Raw genomic sequence first — 18,594 nt, 5'->3', positions numbered from 1 at the left:
TGTGGCCTCTTCTACTCATGAGCCAAGGATGTTTGATCTTGAACCAAAAAACCGCTGAAGCCTCAGGGTTTTTCTGAGTTTTGTCTCTAGCTATCTGGGGGTCAGGCACTGGGGAGAAATGTGAAAAATAGTAAGTGAGCAATGTCATTTTATTTATCCAGGCCGGGCGCGGTGGCTCAAGCCTGTAATCCCAGCACTTTGGGAGGCCGAGACGGGCGGATCACGAGGTCAGGAGATCGAGACCATCCTGGCTAACACAGTGAAACCCCGTCTCTACTAAAAAATACAAAAAACTAGCTGGGCGTGGTGGCGGGCGCCTGTAGTCCCAGCTACTCGGGAGGCTGAGGCAGGAGAATGGCGTAAACCTGGGAGGCGGAGCTTGCAGTGAGCTGAGATCTGGCCACTGCACTCCAGCCTGGGCGACAGAGCGAGACTCCGTCTCAAAAAAAAAAAAAAAAAAAAAAAAAAATTTATCCATTTTCCAATATCCCTGTGAATGCATGTATGTATGCATGTGTACGTATCTGTCTATCTGTGTCCTTCTGAGAGTTTTACCTTTTTAAAGATGAGAACTCTAAATAAATGAATGGCAGCATTGCAGGTGGTAGAGTGGGCGTTCTCTGACAGCTTCTGAACCAGGAAATAGACAAAAGCCTTCTTTATGTACATCTGGCCATTCCTAAATGATTGTACATTTAAGTTATTTTTTTCTGGTGCTTTTCAGTGTTGTGGAGAAAAGCAGTGGGGAGACTGGAGGCCTCACTTGGCTGTGATTCTGTCAAATCAGGCTGGGGACCCGGAGCTGTATCAGCGTGCGATTGTTGCCATGGGTGACACTCTGGGTAAGCGACACCAGCATTGACCCGCCCTTCCCCTCCCCTCCCCAACTCCTCCCTGTCCAGGCCAGCTTTAAACATCCTGCTCTTAGATTCTCAGATTCTAGGTAGGGCCAGAGTCTATGCCCCAGGCTTTTCCTGGACCCAGGAGCCTCCATGTTTTGAGGAAAGTAACTCCAGGGAAATGCATGTCCTTCTTGTCTCTCTGTTTCGCAGAATTTCTGCTGTGAGTGAATGCAGGCCAGGCCCCTGAGACTTGGTGTTCTGCAGCTGTAGGAGTCTGCTCTGAGCAGCTGATTTTTCTAGCCCTGGGTCAGATTCCCCTGTGGATGGAGTTAACGCATAGGACACCTTGCCTCCTGTTGCTGTAAATTTCTCAGTGACCCAGTTCAATCAGATAGGAAATTCTGTTTTTGCCTGAACCACTCTGGGTTAACCCTGTAGTCTTTCTTTCTATCATCTCTCTGTGAATGTGGCCTTATAAACACTTAGGGACTATTGAATGTTCCAGACCAGTGGTTCTCAAATTTAGCCAAGAAGCAGAGCATCTAGAAATCATGGTGCTCCCATGGGGCTCTTTAAACTATTGCTCTGTTAAACTTAAATAGCTATGGTAAGGTTGTGCCAAGTCATAGGGAGACCCTGCAGCACCCTGAGTAGAAGGGAACTAATGTTTGTTGAACCCTTCTTGGGGGCCAGACACTGTGCTAGGTATTGTACCTAGTTGAATTAACTCAATTTTGAGGCAGCGGAAAATGTATGGGAGAACATTTCAAAACATGTTGGTAATTAATGTGATTTTTATGTTTGACTTTAGCAGGGAAAACAATGGTGCTCCAGGAAGCCTAGTTTAAGAATGGCGACTCCCAGTAGTCTCCTTCTTTGCTCAGGTGCAGGCATTTCAAACTCATTTTTCACCCTCAGGAAAGACTAAAATGTTCAGAGAATTCCTCATCAAAAATCCTTTAGGAAGAAGGTGAAATCGTGCCTTATTCTGGCTGAAGAGAAATGTAACGTCTGAGGCCAAACGGGCTGGTGGGAGGAGTGGGGTTTAGGGGTCTGTGACTCATGTTATGAAAGGCTCATTCATTTAGTCCCATGTGGCTTCTCCCCTCTGACCCCGGAGGCCACTGTTCCATCTCTCTCCTATCCCACCCAGATGATGGGCCCCCACACGGGTGTGCTCCGGGACTGGGTCTTGTTCTCTTCCTCCTGCAGCTGGGAAGGGGCTTGTGGAGGCAGCTCACTTCTGTTACCTCATGGCTCATGTGCCCTTTGGCCACTACACCGTGAAGACAGATCATCTGGTCTTGCTGGGCAGCAGCCACAGGTATGTGACCTGGGAGAAAGGAAACAGGAAGGACATTTTCCAAGGGATTGTTTTAGCCCTTGTTGGGTTTTATGAATCCATTTTTCCTTTCCTCATGTGAATTTCAGCTTCCACTGGCTCCCTTATCTGGGATTGTTACCTGTGCAGGTCTGTGCAAGGAGACGCCCCGTGGGCCCCATGTTACAGCATCAGCGGGGGTCTCAGGCCCTAGGTCTTGCTCTGCAAAGAGGTGGGCTGATGCCTTTGTGTAGTATTGTGTCCTTTGGCCACTAGGTGGCACCCTGGCTCCACAAGCTGACTTTGTTCCTTAAAAAAACCAATTATGTGTGGAGGCTTGTGGGTTGGTCTTAAGCAGCCCTGGGCCTGTTCTGAGAGCCCGCCCTGGGCAAAACTGGATAATGGAAGAAGTTTATGTTTAGTCTCTCTTTGGGGCCCTAGCATCCCTACAATGACTTGGTGCACAAGCTACTTAGAGTCCCACTGGTGACATTCTCTGTTGGCCATAGCATTAGGCTTTTCCTGCAGGAGGCCCTTGGTCAGCTCCCAGTGAATGAATGCACAGACAGAACGATTCGCTCCCTAGTGGCCTTCCCTGTTCTGTATCTCTCTATCCCCCTCCCCATACGCATTAAGAGTCACTAAGCTCTTACGCTGTGCCAGGCATTTTCTTTGCACTATTTCCTTTCATTATTACACATTTACCCTATGAAGAAGTGAAGTCAAGCAAAGATATCAATCGTACTCATGGAGGAGGGAAACTGAGGCACAGGAAGATGAAATAACTTGTCTCAGATGGTACAGCGAGGGTGTGGGTGAGTTGGACTCCAAATCCAGGCAGTCAGGCTGCAAAGCCCTTTTAACTGTTGCACCACACTGCCTACCGCTGAGGCAACATACCCAGCTCATTGCCTGTTCCTTCCAGGTCCAGGTCTCTGATAGCACATGGCTAGCTTGTCAAAGAATCCCTTCTGTGCCAAATGTACAGTAAGTGTGTGGGCTAATATGTCTCCCCTCCTATGTTTATGTTGGTTTATGTTGAATGAGGAAATTCCTAGAAATAAAGTCCTACCCCGCAGGAATAACCTGGTGATTGTGATTTTAAACACCATGGCGAGCTGTTGATGGGAGAAATTTTGGGTCACATGAGACTCTTGTGCCCCCCACCACCTGCCCCGACCAGATCACACTCACTCAGTCCCCATCCTCACTGGTGGAATGAACATCCAATGTACAGACGCTTGTTCGATTTTCTGGCTCAGCAGTCCTCACCTGCTCTGCCATGCCTTTTGGTCTCAGTGCTCCTGGGGTGTTACATGGCTCCCCTCTTTTGTGTGAGTTTGCTCAAACTAGGGGTGCTCTTTACAGGTACATGACAGGCTTTATGGGCATGGGGGCCAGCTCTCTGTGTGTTTAAGAGGAGGGCCCAGTGCCCTTCGAGGTAGCCTGCCTTGAGTTACCCTTCAGCAAGAAGGCAGGCGACGCCCTCTCTCCGCAGCCTCTGCCTCCCAGCGCCTCTGGTGCAGAGTTCTGTTTTGTTCCTTCCTCAGCCTCAAGGAGGGAGAGGGAGAGGGAGAGGAGGTGAGACACTCATTCTGGGAGCCCAGAGTCTCTTTCTTCTCTTGCAGCCGCTGCAGGGCTCAGCCCAGGAGGGAAGCTCCTCCATGAAAGGCTGCAGCTGGTGTTTGGCGATCCACTAGGATTTAATTCCCGTGTGCCCCACACCTCAATCTCTTTCATTGTTATTCCCTGGTTTTAGTCAAGAGTTTTTGAAATTTGCAACAACTGAGGCAATCCAGAGGACGGAAATCTTCGAGTACTGCCAGATGCTGGGCCGCCCCAAATCCTTCATCCCTTCTTTCCAGGTAACTGAGCCCAGATGAGGCCACCACTGTCACTGTCAGGCAGCTGTAGGCAGCTGTATTTCCAGCTTTGCTTTTTGGCACTTAGTACCTAGGGCTAAGTTATCACTGAACTTTTCCTCATTAGCTTAAGCGTGGGAGGGTGTAGGATTTCTTTTTATGTCCCCTAAAGGTCTGCGTTTTATAATACAAAGGTAAAACCTTGCAGAGGCCTCTCTGCTGGAGGCTCCTGCCTGACTGTGGACGTTTGAACATCCTGCCTGCCGCCCTGGCCTTTGCCTCACTCCTGCTGTCAGCTCCCTCTCCCCATCTCTCCAGACAGCTCTCCCTTCTTCTGAGCCCCTGCAGCTGTCCTGTGGGAGGGAGTGGGAACGCAGGCCCAGCCCAGTGGCTGCTCACCCTCCCTCTGCTCCACGCTCCTTCTCTGGCCTCTTTTGAACTCCTCTGTCCTCTACCTCTGGACATCCCTCTGTGCTCAGCCCTGGCCCTCACTCCTCTTCGTCCCTCTCAGGGCATCAGCTGTGCGGTTGGTGACCATGCTGTGGTTCCTGCCCTGTCTTCGCAATGTTTCTCCATGATGCCCTTGTCACCTTACATTCGTTAAGACCAGTGCTGACATCGTGCCCTCCTCTGTCTAAATCCTCTGTGAGCTCTGACGTCCAGCACCATCCCTTCCTCCATGCAGGCTCCCCGGACCACGCCTATGAGTATGACTGAGATGGCAGCCTTCAGTGGTCTCGGCTGTAAAATGGGATGACAGTGGTGCTTTGTAATGGAGCTGGCATGAAATTGAGTTAGTTTCTCTAATGCACAAGAACAGCGCCTGGCACACAGCAACTGCTGTCAGTGTTGAGGCCATGGCAGGCACAGTGTGGCTCCCACAGCTGAATCCAGGGGCCCCCACTGACATTGAAATCACACTGTCTTGCGTTTTCTTGCCTTTCATGCACGGGTACCTTACCTTCCTACCTTAGTTATCTTCTTTAGGTAGAGACCTTTTCCAGCAATGCCTTGTTTCTCTTCAGTGCTTGGTGTCGAGGGTGCACACAGCAGCAGCAACAACAACAATTACAACAACATGCACACACAACGCAAAGCCTTGAAAGTGAATTCCTGTGTCATAGAGAAATGGCCCAATTAGCATCTTCTCTTCTTTTTCTTTGAAGTTCTGGGATACGTGAGCAGAATGTGCAGGTTTGTGCAGGTTTGTTACGTAGGTATATATGTACCGTGGTGGTTTGCTGTACCTATCAACCTGTCATCTAGGTTTTAAGCCCCACATGCATTAGGCATGTGTCCTATAGCATCTTGTTTTTTTTAAGGGCTTTGCCAAAGACTCACCTTTTCCAGCAAAACCTTGCCTGATGAGCTCCTCTTTGCAGTTCCTCGACCAGCTCTTTGGTCTCCTTTTTTTTCTCTTCTTTATTCATCCCAACTCTCCGTTATTTTGGTGCTGCTTGGGGCTGATATTAGTAATGAGATTAGCTACTTGATTGAATGTGCTCTGTGTGCCTGGCATTGTGGCATTATACTTCTTGTGTATTGTTTCAAATCCTGTGATGTAGGCCTGATTAAAACCCTTTTACAAAAGAGAAAACGGAGGCCCGGAAGGGTTACATGCTGTCGCCCCACATCTCTTGCGTGCTGTTTCTTCTCAGTACTTCACCTGAATTACCTCATTTAATCTCCATAACAACCAAAGGCGTAGGTAGTAGTAGTAGTCCCATGTAGTAGAGAGGAAACTGAGGCACAGAGAGATGAGGTAACTAGCCCAATGTCTCACAGCTCACATGGAGCTTTTATGTGAACTTGGGTCTGTCTGATACTAAAGCCCTCACACTTGCTCCTGCCCTGCCACTCATGCTTTCATGAGAGTTAGTTGTTTTTCTCAGTAAGCTCTCTCCATTAACTTTATGCCCTTTGCACTAGGGTCTATTTTTGCTTCTTTTTTCTCTCTCTTTCTTTCTTTCTTTCTTTCTTTCTTTCTTTCTTTCTTTCTTTCTTTCTTCTTTCCTTCCTTCCTTCCTTCCTTCCTTCCTTCCTTCCTTCCTTCCTTCCTTCCTTCCTTCCTTCCTTCCTTCCTTCCTTCCTTCTTTCTTTCTTTCTTTCTTTCTTTCTTTCTTTCTTTCTTTCCTTCTTTTTCTTTTTTTGAGATAGAGTTGCTCTGTCACCCAGGCTGGAGTGCAGTGACATGATCTCGGCTCACTGGAACCTCTGCCTCCCGGATTCAAGCAATTCTCCTGCCTCAGCCTCCTGAGTAGCTGGGACTACAGGTGCATGCCACTATGCCAGCTAATTTTCGTATTTTTCGTAGAGATGGAGTTTCGTCATGTTGGCCAGGCTAGTCTCGAACTCTGGACCTCAAGTGATCTGCCTGCTTCGGCCTCCCAAAGTGCTGGGACTACAGGCGTGAGCCACCGCACCCAGGCTATTTTTGCTTCTTTTAATGTTTGTCTTTTGCCTGGTCCTGTGCCTGTACATCAGGCTCTCTGGATATGTGGGCTACCCAATAAATAAGGACTCCAGTGCACTTTGCACGGTGACCAGCACCTAGGAAGGTTGAGCAGATGGGACTCCTGTTCTTTTCTCTGTAATGCAGGAACTGCAGGCTGGATTTGGAGTTGTGCCTGCGCATAGATAAAATGCTCCAAATGGCACAAGCCTCCTGATATTTGGATGCCAGAGTTAGCGGAAGCTGACAGTCAGCTGACTTCCAAGAAGTCTTATCTACATTTCTCTCTCTCTCTCTCCCTGCCTGGATGGACTAGTCACTGACTCGTTTCCCTTCACAGGTGTATAAGCTCCTTTATGCTTCCCGTCTGGCAGATTATGGCCTCGTGTCCCAGGCCTTGCATTACTGCGAAGCCATTGGTGCAGCTGTCTTGAACCAGGGAGAGAGCAGTCACCCTGTGCTATTAGCGGAACTCATCAAGGTGAGCCTCTCAAAGGGTTCTGTGCAGTTGTTTTATCTTCACTATTCAGAGAAAGCCATTGTAGAGCAGCTTAGACTCTACATTTCATCTTCTTTGAACCTGCCGTAAAATTGGAGCCCACGGCCGTCTTTGACCACGTATGCATGCCCAGATACGATAAGCAGAGGCCCAACACTACACAAAGAAGGATGCTCTCTGGGTGGGCGGTGGTGGGATTGGAGACTGGAAACCATGTCGGTGCTACTTGAGAAATTCATTTTTGCATCTGCTTTTCTGGTACAGTAAAAATACATGCTATGGTGAACTATCCTAATTATAAAAGCTGGCCTTAGAAAATATATTTTAGTGATTAAAAGAGTAAATGATCCTTATTAAAATGCTTTTAAATGCATGGAATATTTTATCACATGTGAGATACATTTAAAATAGAAAACAAAAACATATCAACCTTTAGTTCCTAGGGAAGAAAACAACAATCAAGCAAATAGTTGTTTCAATTAATTGAAGAAAAACCCATTAGCTAGAGAGTAAAAAAGCAGCCTACCCTTAAATTTTTGTTTTGCCTTAGATGAGGCCCAAGTGCTGGATTCTTTAACGTATAAAAATTTGTGGTGGTGAGCCTCCCCATTCCCTGAAGTTTCTGCCAACAGGTTGATGGTTGCAAGGAGCTCAGAATGAATGACTAGAAAAGTTTTGGTAACTAAAACTTGTTTATGGAATAAATCCTTGAAATACAAAGTAACATTAGCATCACCTGGGAGCGGGTTAAAAGTGCAGACTCTTCACCCCTGCCCAGAAGTATGGAATCAGAATTAGCATTTTAACAAGTTTACAATTAGAATTCAAACAAAATTTGTATGTACACCTAAGTTTGAGAAACACTGTTACAGAGCAGACAGCTTTGCAGAGAAATGAAGCTGAGTAACTGTTTCTCCTCATACTTTATTTAGAATCTAACACCCAAGACGGGTTAATTATTTATGTTGCAATTTTGGAAGGATGTCTGCTGAATTAGCTATTTTTCGATTATTTTTTATAATGTAATTTACAAGTGAATTAAGGCTCTCTTTCTCCTTTTTCCTTGTTTTCTCTTCCCTGTTGTCTTTCCGTTTCTCTTCCCTCTCTCTCCTCTCCTCTCTTTTACTTTCTGCCCCTAACCCATCTGGAAACCTGGCACAGCTAGCAGAGAAACTGAAGCTGTCAGATCCTCTGGTTTTAGAAAGACGCAGTAGAGACAGGGACCTAGAGCCAGATTGGCTAGTGCAACTTCGGAGGCAGCTGGAGGTGAGTGGGGCTGGAGCCAGGGCAGTGGTGGGGGGTGGGTGTCGGCCTTTGTTTCCCTCCTCCCTCCCCTAGACATGGAACAGGTAGGCGCTGACATTAGCAAGTCCCTGGTCCCCATGCCTCGCCACGGTCTCTTCCATCACCCATGAGGCACAGTTGGTGTCTGGGGAAGGGGTGGGACTCAGCTTCCTTGCCACTGCTTGTCCCTGTGTGGAAGCGTTTTCCTATGTTCACATGTGACACGTTGGGGCGCTCTTCCCAATCACTCTTGCCACCCTTCCCTGAGGCCCCAGAGAATATGTTTCATGACCATCAAAGCTTCCCCATCTCTGCTAGGAACAATGGATCACAGTGGACCAGTGTCACTTTCATGTAACGTGGGGCAATTGCTTAAAAGTCTTCCGGGCCTTTTCTTTGTTGTTCTGACAATCGCAAAAGCTGCTGGTTGTAATTGGAACAGTAATTGGAACGGGGCCTCCTCCATTTTCTTTTCCCCATTCTGCTCTGAAGGAAAGACAGGGTGGATTTTTTAAAGCACACCAAGCCTTACCCCTTCTATCTGCTGCACGTGCTGAGGCCTACAGTTTAGTTCTTTCCATGCGCTCCTTCCTTCAGGGGAGGGTGGATGACTCTGGTCTCCAGCTGTCTCTGCCTGGTCTGGGCAGAGTTGGAAGCCCCATCCACATGACCCCCCAGGCCCCTAAGCATACAAGTGTTTCCCTTACCTTGTCATTCCCACTGGAAGTTTCTTTTTGGCTTAAGTTTTGAATCACTTTGTTTCTCTGTTCTTGTTTTTCCTTTGTGTTGCTTAAAAGGAATTTTAATTTATTTTAAATAGCAAAAGACAGCAGGAGACACTGGGGATCCTCATCCTACTCGCTCAGCTATTTTGGGAGCCAGAGGAACAACAACAGGTACCCCAAATGATGAACTGAGCATTACATAGCTGACGCTCAGGATCTGATTCTACGAGACAAAGTAATTTACAAAATCACTCGCCCTTCCCTTCCCAGGGTGCCTGCCTTGCCTGTGTAAATCCACCCCGTGGTCCAGGCGCCTCCTCCACACAGCTCCTGCCAGCCTCACACATCCCCGACACTTCTAAATTCCCTCAGTCTGAGAGCGTCTGCTTCATGATTCAGGTTTTTAAATACCTGAGTGTTTTTTGTGTTGCACTGTATTGTTAGCCAGTTCTTTCTCCTGTGTTAACTTCTCTTCAGCTGGATACATTTCTTGAGTCCAGAGATTGTGGTTCATCGGTATCATATGTTAGTGTTGGGGATGTCGAAAGTCCTTAAGAGTTTTGAGCTGGCAATTACCAGATGACTGTGGAATAAGTATGTTTCAATGTTTTCACGGCATCTCTATTCTTCCTTTGGGATGCTTCCCAATGGTGGGTTGGCAGGCACCATATCCCTGGTTAACTCTGTACTCTTTCCCCAAGTTCCCCCAGCAGTAGGGTCAGTAAAGGGCCCTCGTCTCTTCCCAGCCCTGTGTCCTTCCTCAGGCATGAGCAAAGGGAAGGGAGGGCAGGGCAGGCCTTGGCTTCTGTTTCTCACTGTGTAGCAGGATCTGTAAAGGTGGGGGGTGGAGGAGAGCTAGGCTGGGTGCCTGTAGATGTTGCTTCCCCACAGCCCTGGCTCCTGGTGTCCAATGGAGCAGGCGGGTCGGCCACCCATGCCAGTCCTGTGACCAGTCATGTTATAGGTCCACACCTTAGTTTATGTTACCAATCAGGTCTTTTCCAGGGCAAATGTACTCTGATTCTGTAAGAACAAAGCCATGATTTCTGTGATCTGGTTTGGGTTTTTAGCTGGAAGCTTTCTAAGTTTTAAATACCCAAGTCCATTAGGAAGTCCTTACAGAAGAAATAATTTATCAAAAATTAAAAAGATGTGAGTTAGATAGGATGGTAATTTCAGCCCTCCCAACCCACTGGCTAGAGGCTCAGAGATCATACAAGGTAGTGTTAACTTAAAAAAAAGGTCATATAATGTGTACATTCGGAAAGGAGACTTTATTTCTTACAAAGGGTTCCAGCCTGCAAGGTGGCCATCCCACAGGCTGGGAAGTATAGCCAGGCACTTTGAGGGAAGGAGAGGTAAGACAAGAATTTAAGTTGAATGGGTTGATCAAACATGCGTATTTAACACGTTATAGGAGGAGCTGTGACTGTTCACGAAGGAGATCCTCACACATGCCTAATGAGCTAACGTGCATGTAACACACGACCCATGTTCACCTTGGGGTGGAGACTTATCCTTTAAGCATATTACAATTAGGCCTTACCTGTCAAAAGGTCTTTTCGGGACACAGAAGCACTCAAGTGGGGACCCTCTGTAAACTGGCCAGACCCAGTTCATGGTTGGTGGTCTTCTTATCTGGAGAAAGTTACTGAAATCAGTCTTGTCCAATCAAAGCTGTGGTTATGGCTGATGGAACAGAGGCTCATTTAGTCAGCATTTGCGAGCGGAATGAGTTGTAATTGTTTTAACATTGCTCATCTCAAGGCCAGTGCTTGCTGAGCTGCTAGAGAAAAAACCTCGTGGCCATGAGAACACAGTTTATTCTTTTTTTTTTTGAGGCGGAGTCTCACTCTGTCGCCCAGGCTGGAGTGCAGTGGCCGGATCTCAGCTCACTGCAAGCTCCGCCTCCCGGGTTGACGCCATTCTCCTGCCTCAGCCTCCAGAGTAGCTGGGACTACAGGCGCCCGCCACCTCGCCCGGCTAGTTTTTTGTATGTTTTAGTAGAGACGGGGTTTCACCATGTTAGCCAAGATGGTCTCGATCTCCTGACCTCGTGATCCGCCCGTCTCGGCCTCCCAAAGTGCTGGGATTACAGGCTTGAGCCACCGCGCCCGGCCAGAACACAGTTTATTCTTAAGGTGCGGAACTTAACCGTTGCCTGGCAGGGCTTTAGGTTCTGTGTATAATTTGGTATCTTATGGCCACCAAGCCATAAGATCTGTTAGTCTTAAGATCTCGCTTTTAACATTAATGCTGGTCAGTTGTGTCTGAACTACAAAAGAGAGGGGGTATAATGAAGGGTGTCTCACCTCCCATTCCGTCATGGCTGGGAACTCAGTTTTTAAGGTTTTTCTGGGGTCCCCTTGTCCAAGAGGGGGTCTGTTAAGTCAATGGAGGGGCTTAGGATTTTATTTTTAGGGTACACTAGTGAAGGAAACAATTCTGTAAACAGCAATGAGGGTGTTACCATCATCTGTGTTTTACTTGTCATCACGTTACTGGAAGCCACATTAGATAGCTTGTCCTTGTGACTGCTTTCCAAAACAGACATGAGCAGGAATGTTTCTGGTGTGATCAGTATGCAAATGCCACATTTCAGGTCTCACTTCTTTACCTTCGTTCTATGTCCTTAGAAAACACTTTCTACCAGGACTTTTCTGGATGTCAAGGTTACTCTGAAGCCCCTGGGTACCGCTCAGCTCTGTGGCTGACGCTTGAGCAGACCTGCCTGCACCAGCCCAGCCCACAGCAGCCCCTCCCTCTCCAGCCGGGCTCCTACCCAGCAGGAGGGGGTGCAGGGCAGACAGGGGCACCAATGCCTCTTTACTCAGTTCCTGAGATCCACCTACCAGGAACTGGCAGCAGCGTGGCAGTGACAGAGGCCCCTGGAGGAACAGTCTGGGAGGAAACGCTGCAGACACACCTGGGCCCTGGTAAGACCTGGCAGCTAGGGTGGCCACGTTGAGTATAGGGTCTGGGTAGGGAGGAAGCAGGAAAGGGAGGTGCTGGGACCAGTCAGAGGAGGTTGGGTTGGAGCTGGGAAGGACACAGATGCGGGGGTATGTGCCTGTTACCGAGGGCCTGCTAGTTTTCAGCCACTATACTGGTGCTTTGCATGTATCTGAAGGAGATTGCTGTCTTCCAGCCCGGTCCACATCTCCTCTGGGTACAGCAGGGCAAATGGAGCCACACCTGCCATACAAATGATTACATAGTTTCTAGGAGAGAGATTACAGGATGGAGAAATAGAGGCCAAGTTCTCTTTCTCCAATCATCCTGCACCCAAAAGCTTACTATCAGGGTCTCCAGCAGAAACCCATGTGTCTGTCTTGGTCCCGAGTTTTTTCAGGCTCATCAGACCTTTGACAACAATGGCCAAGTATGGGTGAGCAATGCTGAGCGATGCCAGGGAGATGCTGGAAGTCACCTAGAATGATTAGATCTTAGACCTTCCAGGATTAGGTCCTGTCCAAGATGAAGGCTCAGATGGAGAGGAAGGTGGTGGAGGATCCCTGTGACCTCGCTTGATGTTCTGATTTCCAAGATTCCTGAAGAGTGGCTGTGGAAGTAGAGGATGAGTTGAATAGCATGTCCTGGGGTGGCTGGTATTGAGCTGAGCCATGTGAGCGTTCTTTGTATTTGCTGTGATTGGCTTGGGCTTATGGACTCGGAGCTTCTGCTGCAGTTAAGAAAGCTGATTGTGTCCCAGTTACTCTTCTTCAAGATAGATGGGAAAAGCACAACTTCCCATTGCTATTTCCATTTCTGTTTGTGACTCAGGAGAGAACACAGTGTCTCAAGAAACCTCCCAGCCTCCTGATGGCCAAGAGGTCATTTCCAAAGCAAAGGTGAGAGCACACAGCATAAAAGATACCACTGCCCACTCAAACGCTTCTGGTTTTTACCAGTTGCCCTGGTTTCTTGGCCACATGCAAGCTCCTCCTCAGCATTACAGCAGCTTTCTCTTCCACATCTCGCCATGCCTCTTCCTGTACCAACTCCTGGGAGCTGGGCGGGAGGCTGTGTTCTTGTTTACACTCAACCCCACCAACCTATGTCCATGGGGTAAGAGGGAGCAACTGAGCTGGTTTGTTTTGGCCTCTCAGATCTCTGTTACCTCTGACATCTTCTCAGTGCTGCACAAAGTGCTTGCCATACCCTGTCCTGCCATGGAAGACTGTTGATATTTCCTTGTTTTAATTTTTACTTGGCTTTATTTCAAAGAAAGATCTGTGGTAGCTGTGACAGTGCCTGCCTCTGTCTTTTCTCCTCAGTTAGGCTCTAAGGTCCTGGAGGTGACCATGTCTGACGAATCATTCTCTCTAGCTCTGATTGAACACACCCCTGCCCTCAGCAATGGGCAGTGTTGGTCCCAAACCTCAGGCGTTCTCCAGCTTCTCCTGGTTGGAGGGTTACATCCTGTAACTTTTTAAAGTAGAAAAACAGGGGTACAGGTCTTAACAAACTTCTATGGTTTTCGTTTTTTTTTTTTTCCTGACTGAAAAGTAGTACATTATTGTTGTAGAAAAATCTAAAAGTGAAGTATCATATAAAGAATCAAATATCACTCAGTCCAACAGTCAAAGTGTTTTTCTTTTCTTACACTATTTTTCTGTATATGCATATGTATACACACATATATGTATGTCTATATATACATTATACACATATACATGTTTTTAAATGGCTAAGAACATATGTATGCAAAGCTTTATTTCCTGTTACTTAACACTATATAATGAGATTTTTCTATGTCATTCATAAATATGATTTTTTAAATTATACTTTATGTTCTAGGGTACATGTGCACAATGTGCAGTTTTGTTGCATATGTATACATGTGCCATATTGGTGTGCTGCACCCATTAACTCGTCATTTACATTGGGTATATCTCCTAATGCTATCCCTCCCCCCTCTCCCCGCCCAACAATAGGCCCTGGTGTGTGATGTTCCCCTTCCTGTGTCCAAGTGATCTCATTGTTCAATTCCCACCTATGAGTGTGAACATGTAGTGTTTGGTTTTCTGTTCTTCTGATAGTTTGCTGAAAATGATGGTTTCCAGCTGCATCCATGTCCCTACAAAGGACACGAACTCATCCTTTTTTATGACTGCATAGTATTCCATGGTGTATATGTGCCACAGTTTCTTAATCCAGTCTGTCATTGATGGACATTTAGGTTGCTTCCAAGTCTTTGCTATTGTGAATGGTGCCGCAATAAACACATGTGTGTATGTGTCTTTATAGCAGCATGATTTATAATCCTTTGAGTATATACCCAGTAATGGGATGGTTGGGTCAAACGGTATTTCTAGTTCTAGATCCTTGAGGAATGGCCACACTGTCTTCCACAATGGTTGAACTAGTTTAGACTCCCACCAACAGTGTAAAAGTGTTCCTGTTTCTCCACATCCTCTCCAGCACCTGTTGTTTCCTGACTTTTTAATGATCGCCATTCTAACTGGTGTGAGATGGTATCTCCTTGTGGTTTTGATTTGCATTTCTCTGATGGCGAATGATGATGAGCATTTTTTCATGTGTCTGTTGGCTGGATAAATGTCTTCTTTTGAGAAGTGTCTGTTCATATACTTTGCCCACTTTTTGATGGGGTTGTTTGTTTTTTCTTGTAAATTTGTTTGAGTTCTTTGTAGGTTCTGGATATTAGCCCTTTGTCAGATGAGTAGATTGCAAAAATTTTCTCCCATTCTGTAGGTTGCGTGTCACTCTGATGGTAGTTTCTTTTGCTGTGCAGAAGCTCTTTAGTTGAATTAGATCCCATTTGTCAATTTTGGCTTTTGTTTTTATTGCTTTTGATGTTTTAGAGACGAAGTCCTTTCCCATGCCTATGTCCTGAATGGTATTGCCTAGGTTTTCTTCTAGGGTTTTTATGGTTTCAGGTCTAACATTTAAGTCTCTAATCCATCTTGAATTAATTTTTGTATAAGGAGTAAGGAAGGGATCCAGTTTCAGCTTTCTACTTATGAGCTAGTTTTCCCAGCATCATGTATTAAATAGGGAATCCTTTCCCCATTTCTTGCTTTTGTCAGGTTTGTCAAAGATCAGATGGTTGTAGATGTGTGATGTGATTTCCGAGGCCTCTGTCCTGTTCCATTGGTCTATATCTCTGTTTTGGTACCGGTATCATGCTGTTTTGGTTACTGTAGCCTTGTAGTATAGTTTGAAATCAGGTAGCATGATGCCTCTAGCTTTGTTCTTTTGACTTAGGATTGTCTTGGCAATGCGGGCTCTTTTTTGGTTCCAAATGAACTTTAAAGTAGTTTTTTCCACTTCTGTGAAGAAAGTCATTGGTAGCTTGATGGGGATGGCATTGAATCTATAAATTACCTTGGGCAGTATGGCCATTTTCACAATATTGATTCTTCCTATCCATGAGCATGGAATGTTCTTCCATTTGTTTGTGTCCTCTTTTATTTCGCTGATCAGTGGTTTGTAGTTCTCCTTAAAGAGGTCCTTCAGGGATATTGGTCTAAAATTCTCTTTTTTTGTTGTGTCTCTACCAGGCTTTGGTATCAAGATGACGTTGGCCTTATAAAATGAGTTAGAGAGGATTGCCTCTTTTTCTATTGATTGGAATAGTATCAGAAGGAATGATACTGGCTCCTTCTTATACCTCTGGTAGAATTTGGCTGTGAATCCATCTTGTCCTGGACTTTTTTTGGTAGGTTATTAATTATTGCCTCAATTTCAGAGCCTGCTATTGGTCTATTCAGGGATTCAACTTCTTCCTGGTTTAGTCTTGGGAGAGTGTATGTGTCCAGGAATTTGTCCATTTCTTCTAGGTTTTCTAGTTTATTTGCGTAGAGGTGTTTATAGTATTCTCTGATGGTAGTTTGTATTTCTGTGGGGTCAGTGGGGATATCCACTTTATCATTTTTTATTGCATCTATTTGATTCTTCTCTCTTTTCTTCTTTATTAGTCTTGCTAGCAGTCTGTCAATTTTGTTGATCTTTCAAAAAACCAGCTCCTGGATTCATTGATTTTTTGGAGGGATTTTTGTGTCTCTATCTCCTTCAGTTCTGTTCTGATCTTAGTTATTTCTTGCCTTCTGCTAGCTTTTGAATTTGTTTGCTCTTGCTTCTCTAGTTCTTTTAATTGTGATGTTAGGGTGACAATTTTAGATCTTTCCTGCTTTCTTTTGTGGGCATTTAGTGCTATAAATTTCCCTCTACACACTGTTTCAAATGTGTACCAGAGATTCTGGCATGTTGTATCTGGTTCTCATTGGTTTCAAAGAACATCTTTATTTCTGCCTTCGTTTCGTTATGTACCCAGTAGTCATTCAGGAGCAGATTGTTCAGTTTCCACATAGTTGAGTGGTTTTGATTGAGTTTCTTAGTCCTGAGTTCTAGTTTGATTGCACTGTGGTCTGAGAGACAGTTTGTTATAATTTCTGTTGTTTTACATTTGCTGAGGAGTGCTTTACTTCCAACTATGTGGTCAATTTTGGAATAAGTGCAATGTGGTGCTGAGAAGAATGTTTATTCTGTTGATTTGGGGTGGAGAGTTCTGTAGATATCTTTAGGTCCGCTTGGTGCAGAGTTGAGTTCCATTCCTGGATAGCCTTTTTTGGTTCCAAATGAACTTTAAAGTAGTTTTTTCCACTTCTGTGAAGAAAGTCATTGGTAGCTTGATGGGGATGGCATTGAATCTATAAATTACCTTGGGCAGTATGGCCATTTTCACAATATTGATTCTTCCTATCCATGAGCATGGAATGTTCTTCCATTTGTTTGTGTCCTCTTTTATTTCGCTGATCAGTGGTTTGTAGTTCTCCTTGAAGAGGTCCTTCAGGGATATTGGTCTAAAATTCTCTTTTTTTGTTGTGTCTCTACCAGGCTTTGGTATCAAGATGACGTTGGCCTTATAAAATGAGTTAGAGAGGATTGCCTCTTTTTCTATTGATTGGAATAGTATCAGAAGGAATGATACTGGCTCCTTCTTATACCTCTGGTAGAATTTGGCTGTGAATCCATCTTGTCCTGGACTTTTTTTGGTAGGTTATTAATTATTGCCTCAACTAATTATTATTTGCCTCAACTAATTATTGCCTCAATTATTGCCTCAACTAATTATTGCCTCAATTAATAATTATTAATTATAAGCCTTGTTAACTTTCTGTCTTGTTGATCTGTCTAATGTTGACAGTGGGGTGTTAAAGTCTCCCATTATTATTGTTTGGGAGTTTAAGCCTCTTTGTAAGTCTCTAAGGACTTGCTTTATGAATCTGGGTGCTCCTATTGGGTGTATATATATTTAGGATAGTTAACTCTTCTTGTTGAATTGATCCCTTTACCATTATGTAATGGCCTTCTTTGTCTCTTTTGATCTTCGTTGGTTTAAAGTCTGTTTTATCAGAGACTAGGATTGCAACCCCTGCCTTTTTTTGTTTTCCATTTGCTTGGTAGATCTTCCTCCATCCCTTTATTTTGAGCCTATGTGTGTCTCTGCGTGTGAGATAGGTCTCCTGAATACAGCAAACTGATGGGTCTTGACTCTTTATCCAATTTGCCAGTCTGTGTCTTTTAATTGGACTATTTAGCCCTTTTACATTTAAGGTTAATATTATTATGTGTGAACTTGATCCTGTCATTATGATGTTAGCTGGTTATTTTGCTTGTTAGTTGATGCAGTTTCTTCCTAGTCTCGATGGTCTTTACATTTTGGCATGTTTTTGCAATGGCTGGTACATTCCAACATGGAATGGTTGTTCCTTTCCATGTTTAGTGCTTTCTTCAGGAGCTGTTGTAGGGCAGGCCTGGTGGTGACAAAATCTCTAAGCATTTGCTTGTCTGTAAAGGATTTTATTTCTCCTTCTTTTATGAAACTTAGTTTGGCTGGATATGAAATTATGGGTTGAAAATTCTTTTCTTTAAGAATGTTGAATATTGGCCCCCACTCTCTTCTGGCTTGGAGAGTTTGTGCCGAGAGATCTGCTATTAGTCTGATGGACTTCCCTTTGTGGGTAACCCGACCTTTATCTCTGGCTGCCCTAAACATTTTTTCCTTCATTTCAGCTTTGGTGAATCTGACAATTATGTGTCTTGGAGTTGCTCTTCTCGAGGAGTATCTTTGTGGCGTTCTCTGTATTTCCTGAATTTGAATGTTGGCCTGCCTTGCTAGGTTGGGGAAGTTCTCCTGGATGATATCCTGCAGAGTGTTTTTCAACTTGGTAGCATTCTCCCCGTCACTTTCAGGTACACCTATCAGACGTAGATTTGATCTTTTCATATAATCCCATGTTTCTTGGAGGCTTTGTTCATTTCTTTTTACTCTTTTTTCTCTAAACTTCTCTTCTTGCTTCATTTCATTAATTTGATCTTCAATCACTGATACTCTTTCTTCCAGTTGATCGAGTCGGTTACTGAAGCTTGTGCATTTGTCATGTAGTTCTCATATCACGGTTTTCATCTCTATCAGGTCGTTTATGGACTTCTCTGCATTGGTTATCCTAGTTATCCGTTTGTCAAATCTTTTTTTCAAGGTTTTTAGTTTCTTTGCACTGGGTTCATAGTTCCTCCTTTAGCGCTGAGAAGTTGGGTCGACTGAAGCCTTCTTCTCTCAACTTGTCTAAGTCATTCTCCGTC

General features: G+C 45.2%; 1 protein-coding gene across 1 annotated transcript in view; it reads left to right on the top strand.

Annotated features, from left to right (window-relative positions):
* LOC104672018 (protein transport protein Sec16B) overlaps window positions 1-18,594 on the top strand; it is a 48,317-nt gene that overhangs the window by 22,389 nt on the left and 7,334 nt on the right. The window contains exons 13-20 of the mRNA XM_030936452.1: window positions 725-842; window positions 2,055-2,166; window positions 3,923-4,028; window positions 6,818-6,958; window positions 8,138-8,242; window positions 9,081-9,156; window positions 11,622-11,921; window positions 12,769-12,836. Coding sequence (XP_030792312.1) covers window positions 725-842; window positions 2,055-2,166; window positions 3,923-4,028; window positions 6,818-6,958; window positions 8,138-8,242; window positions 9,081-9,156; window positions 11,622-11,921; window positions 12,769-12,836 — 1,026 coding nt within the window. The remainder of the gene's footprint in view (window positions 1-724; window positions 843-2,054; window positions 2,167-3,922; window positions 4,029-6,817; window positions 6,959-8,137; window positions 8,243-9,080; window positions 9,157-11,621; window positions 11,922-12,768; window positions 12,837-18,594) is intronic.

Source organism: Rhinopithecus roxellana, chromosome 8 (assembly GCF_007565055.1).
Source record: "Rhinopithecus roxellana isolate Shanxi Qingling chromosome 8, ASM756505v1, whole genome shotgun sequence".
In the NCBI taxonomy this organism is placed as follows: domain Eukaryota; kingdom Metazoa; phylum Chordata; class Mammalia; order Primates; family Cercopithecidae; genus Rhinopithecus; species Rhinopithecus roxellana.
The sequence above is the reverse complement of the archived record's forward strand: the minus strand, read 5'-3'. Positions and strand labels throughout refer to the sequence as shown.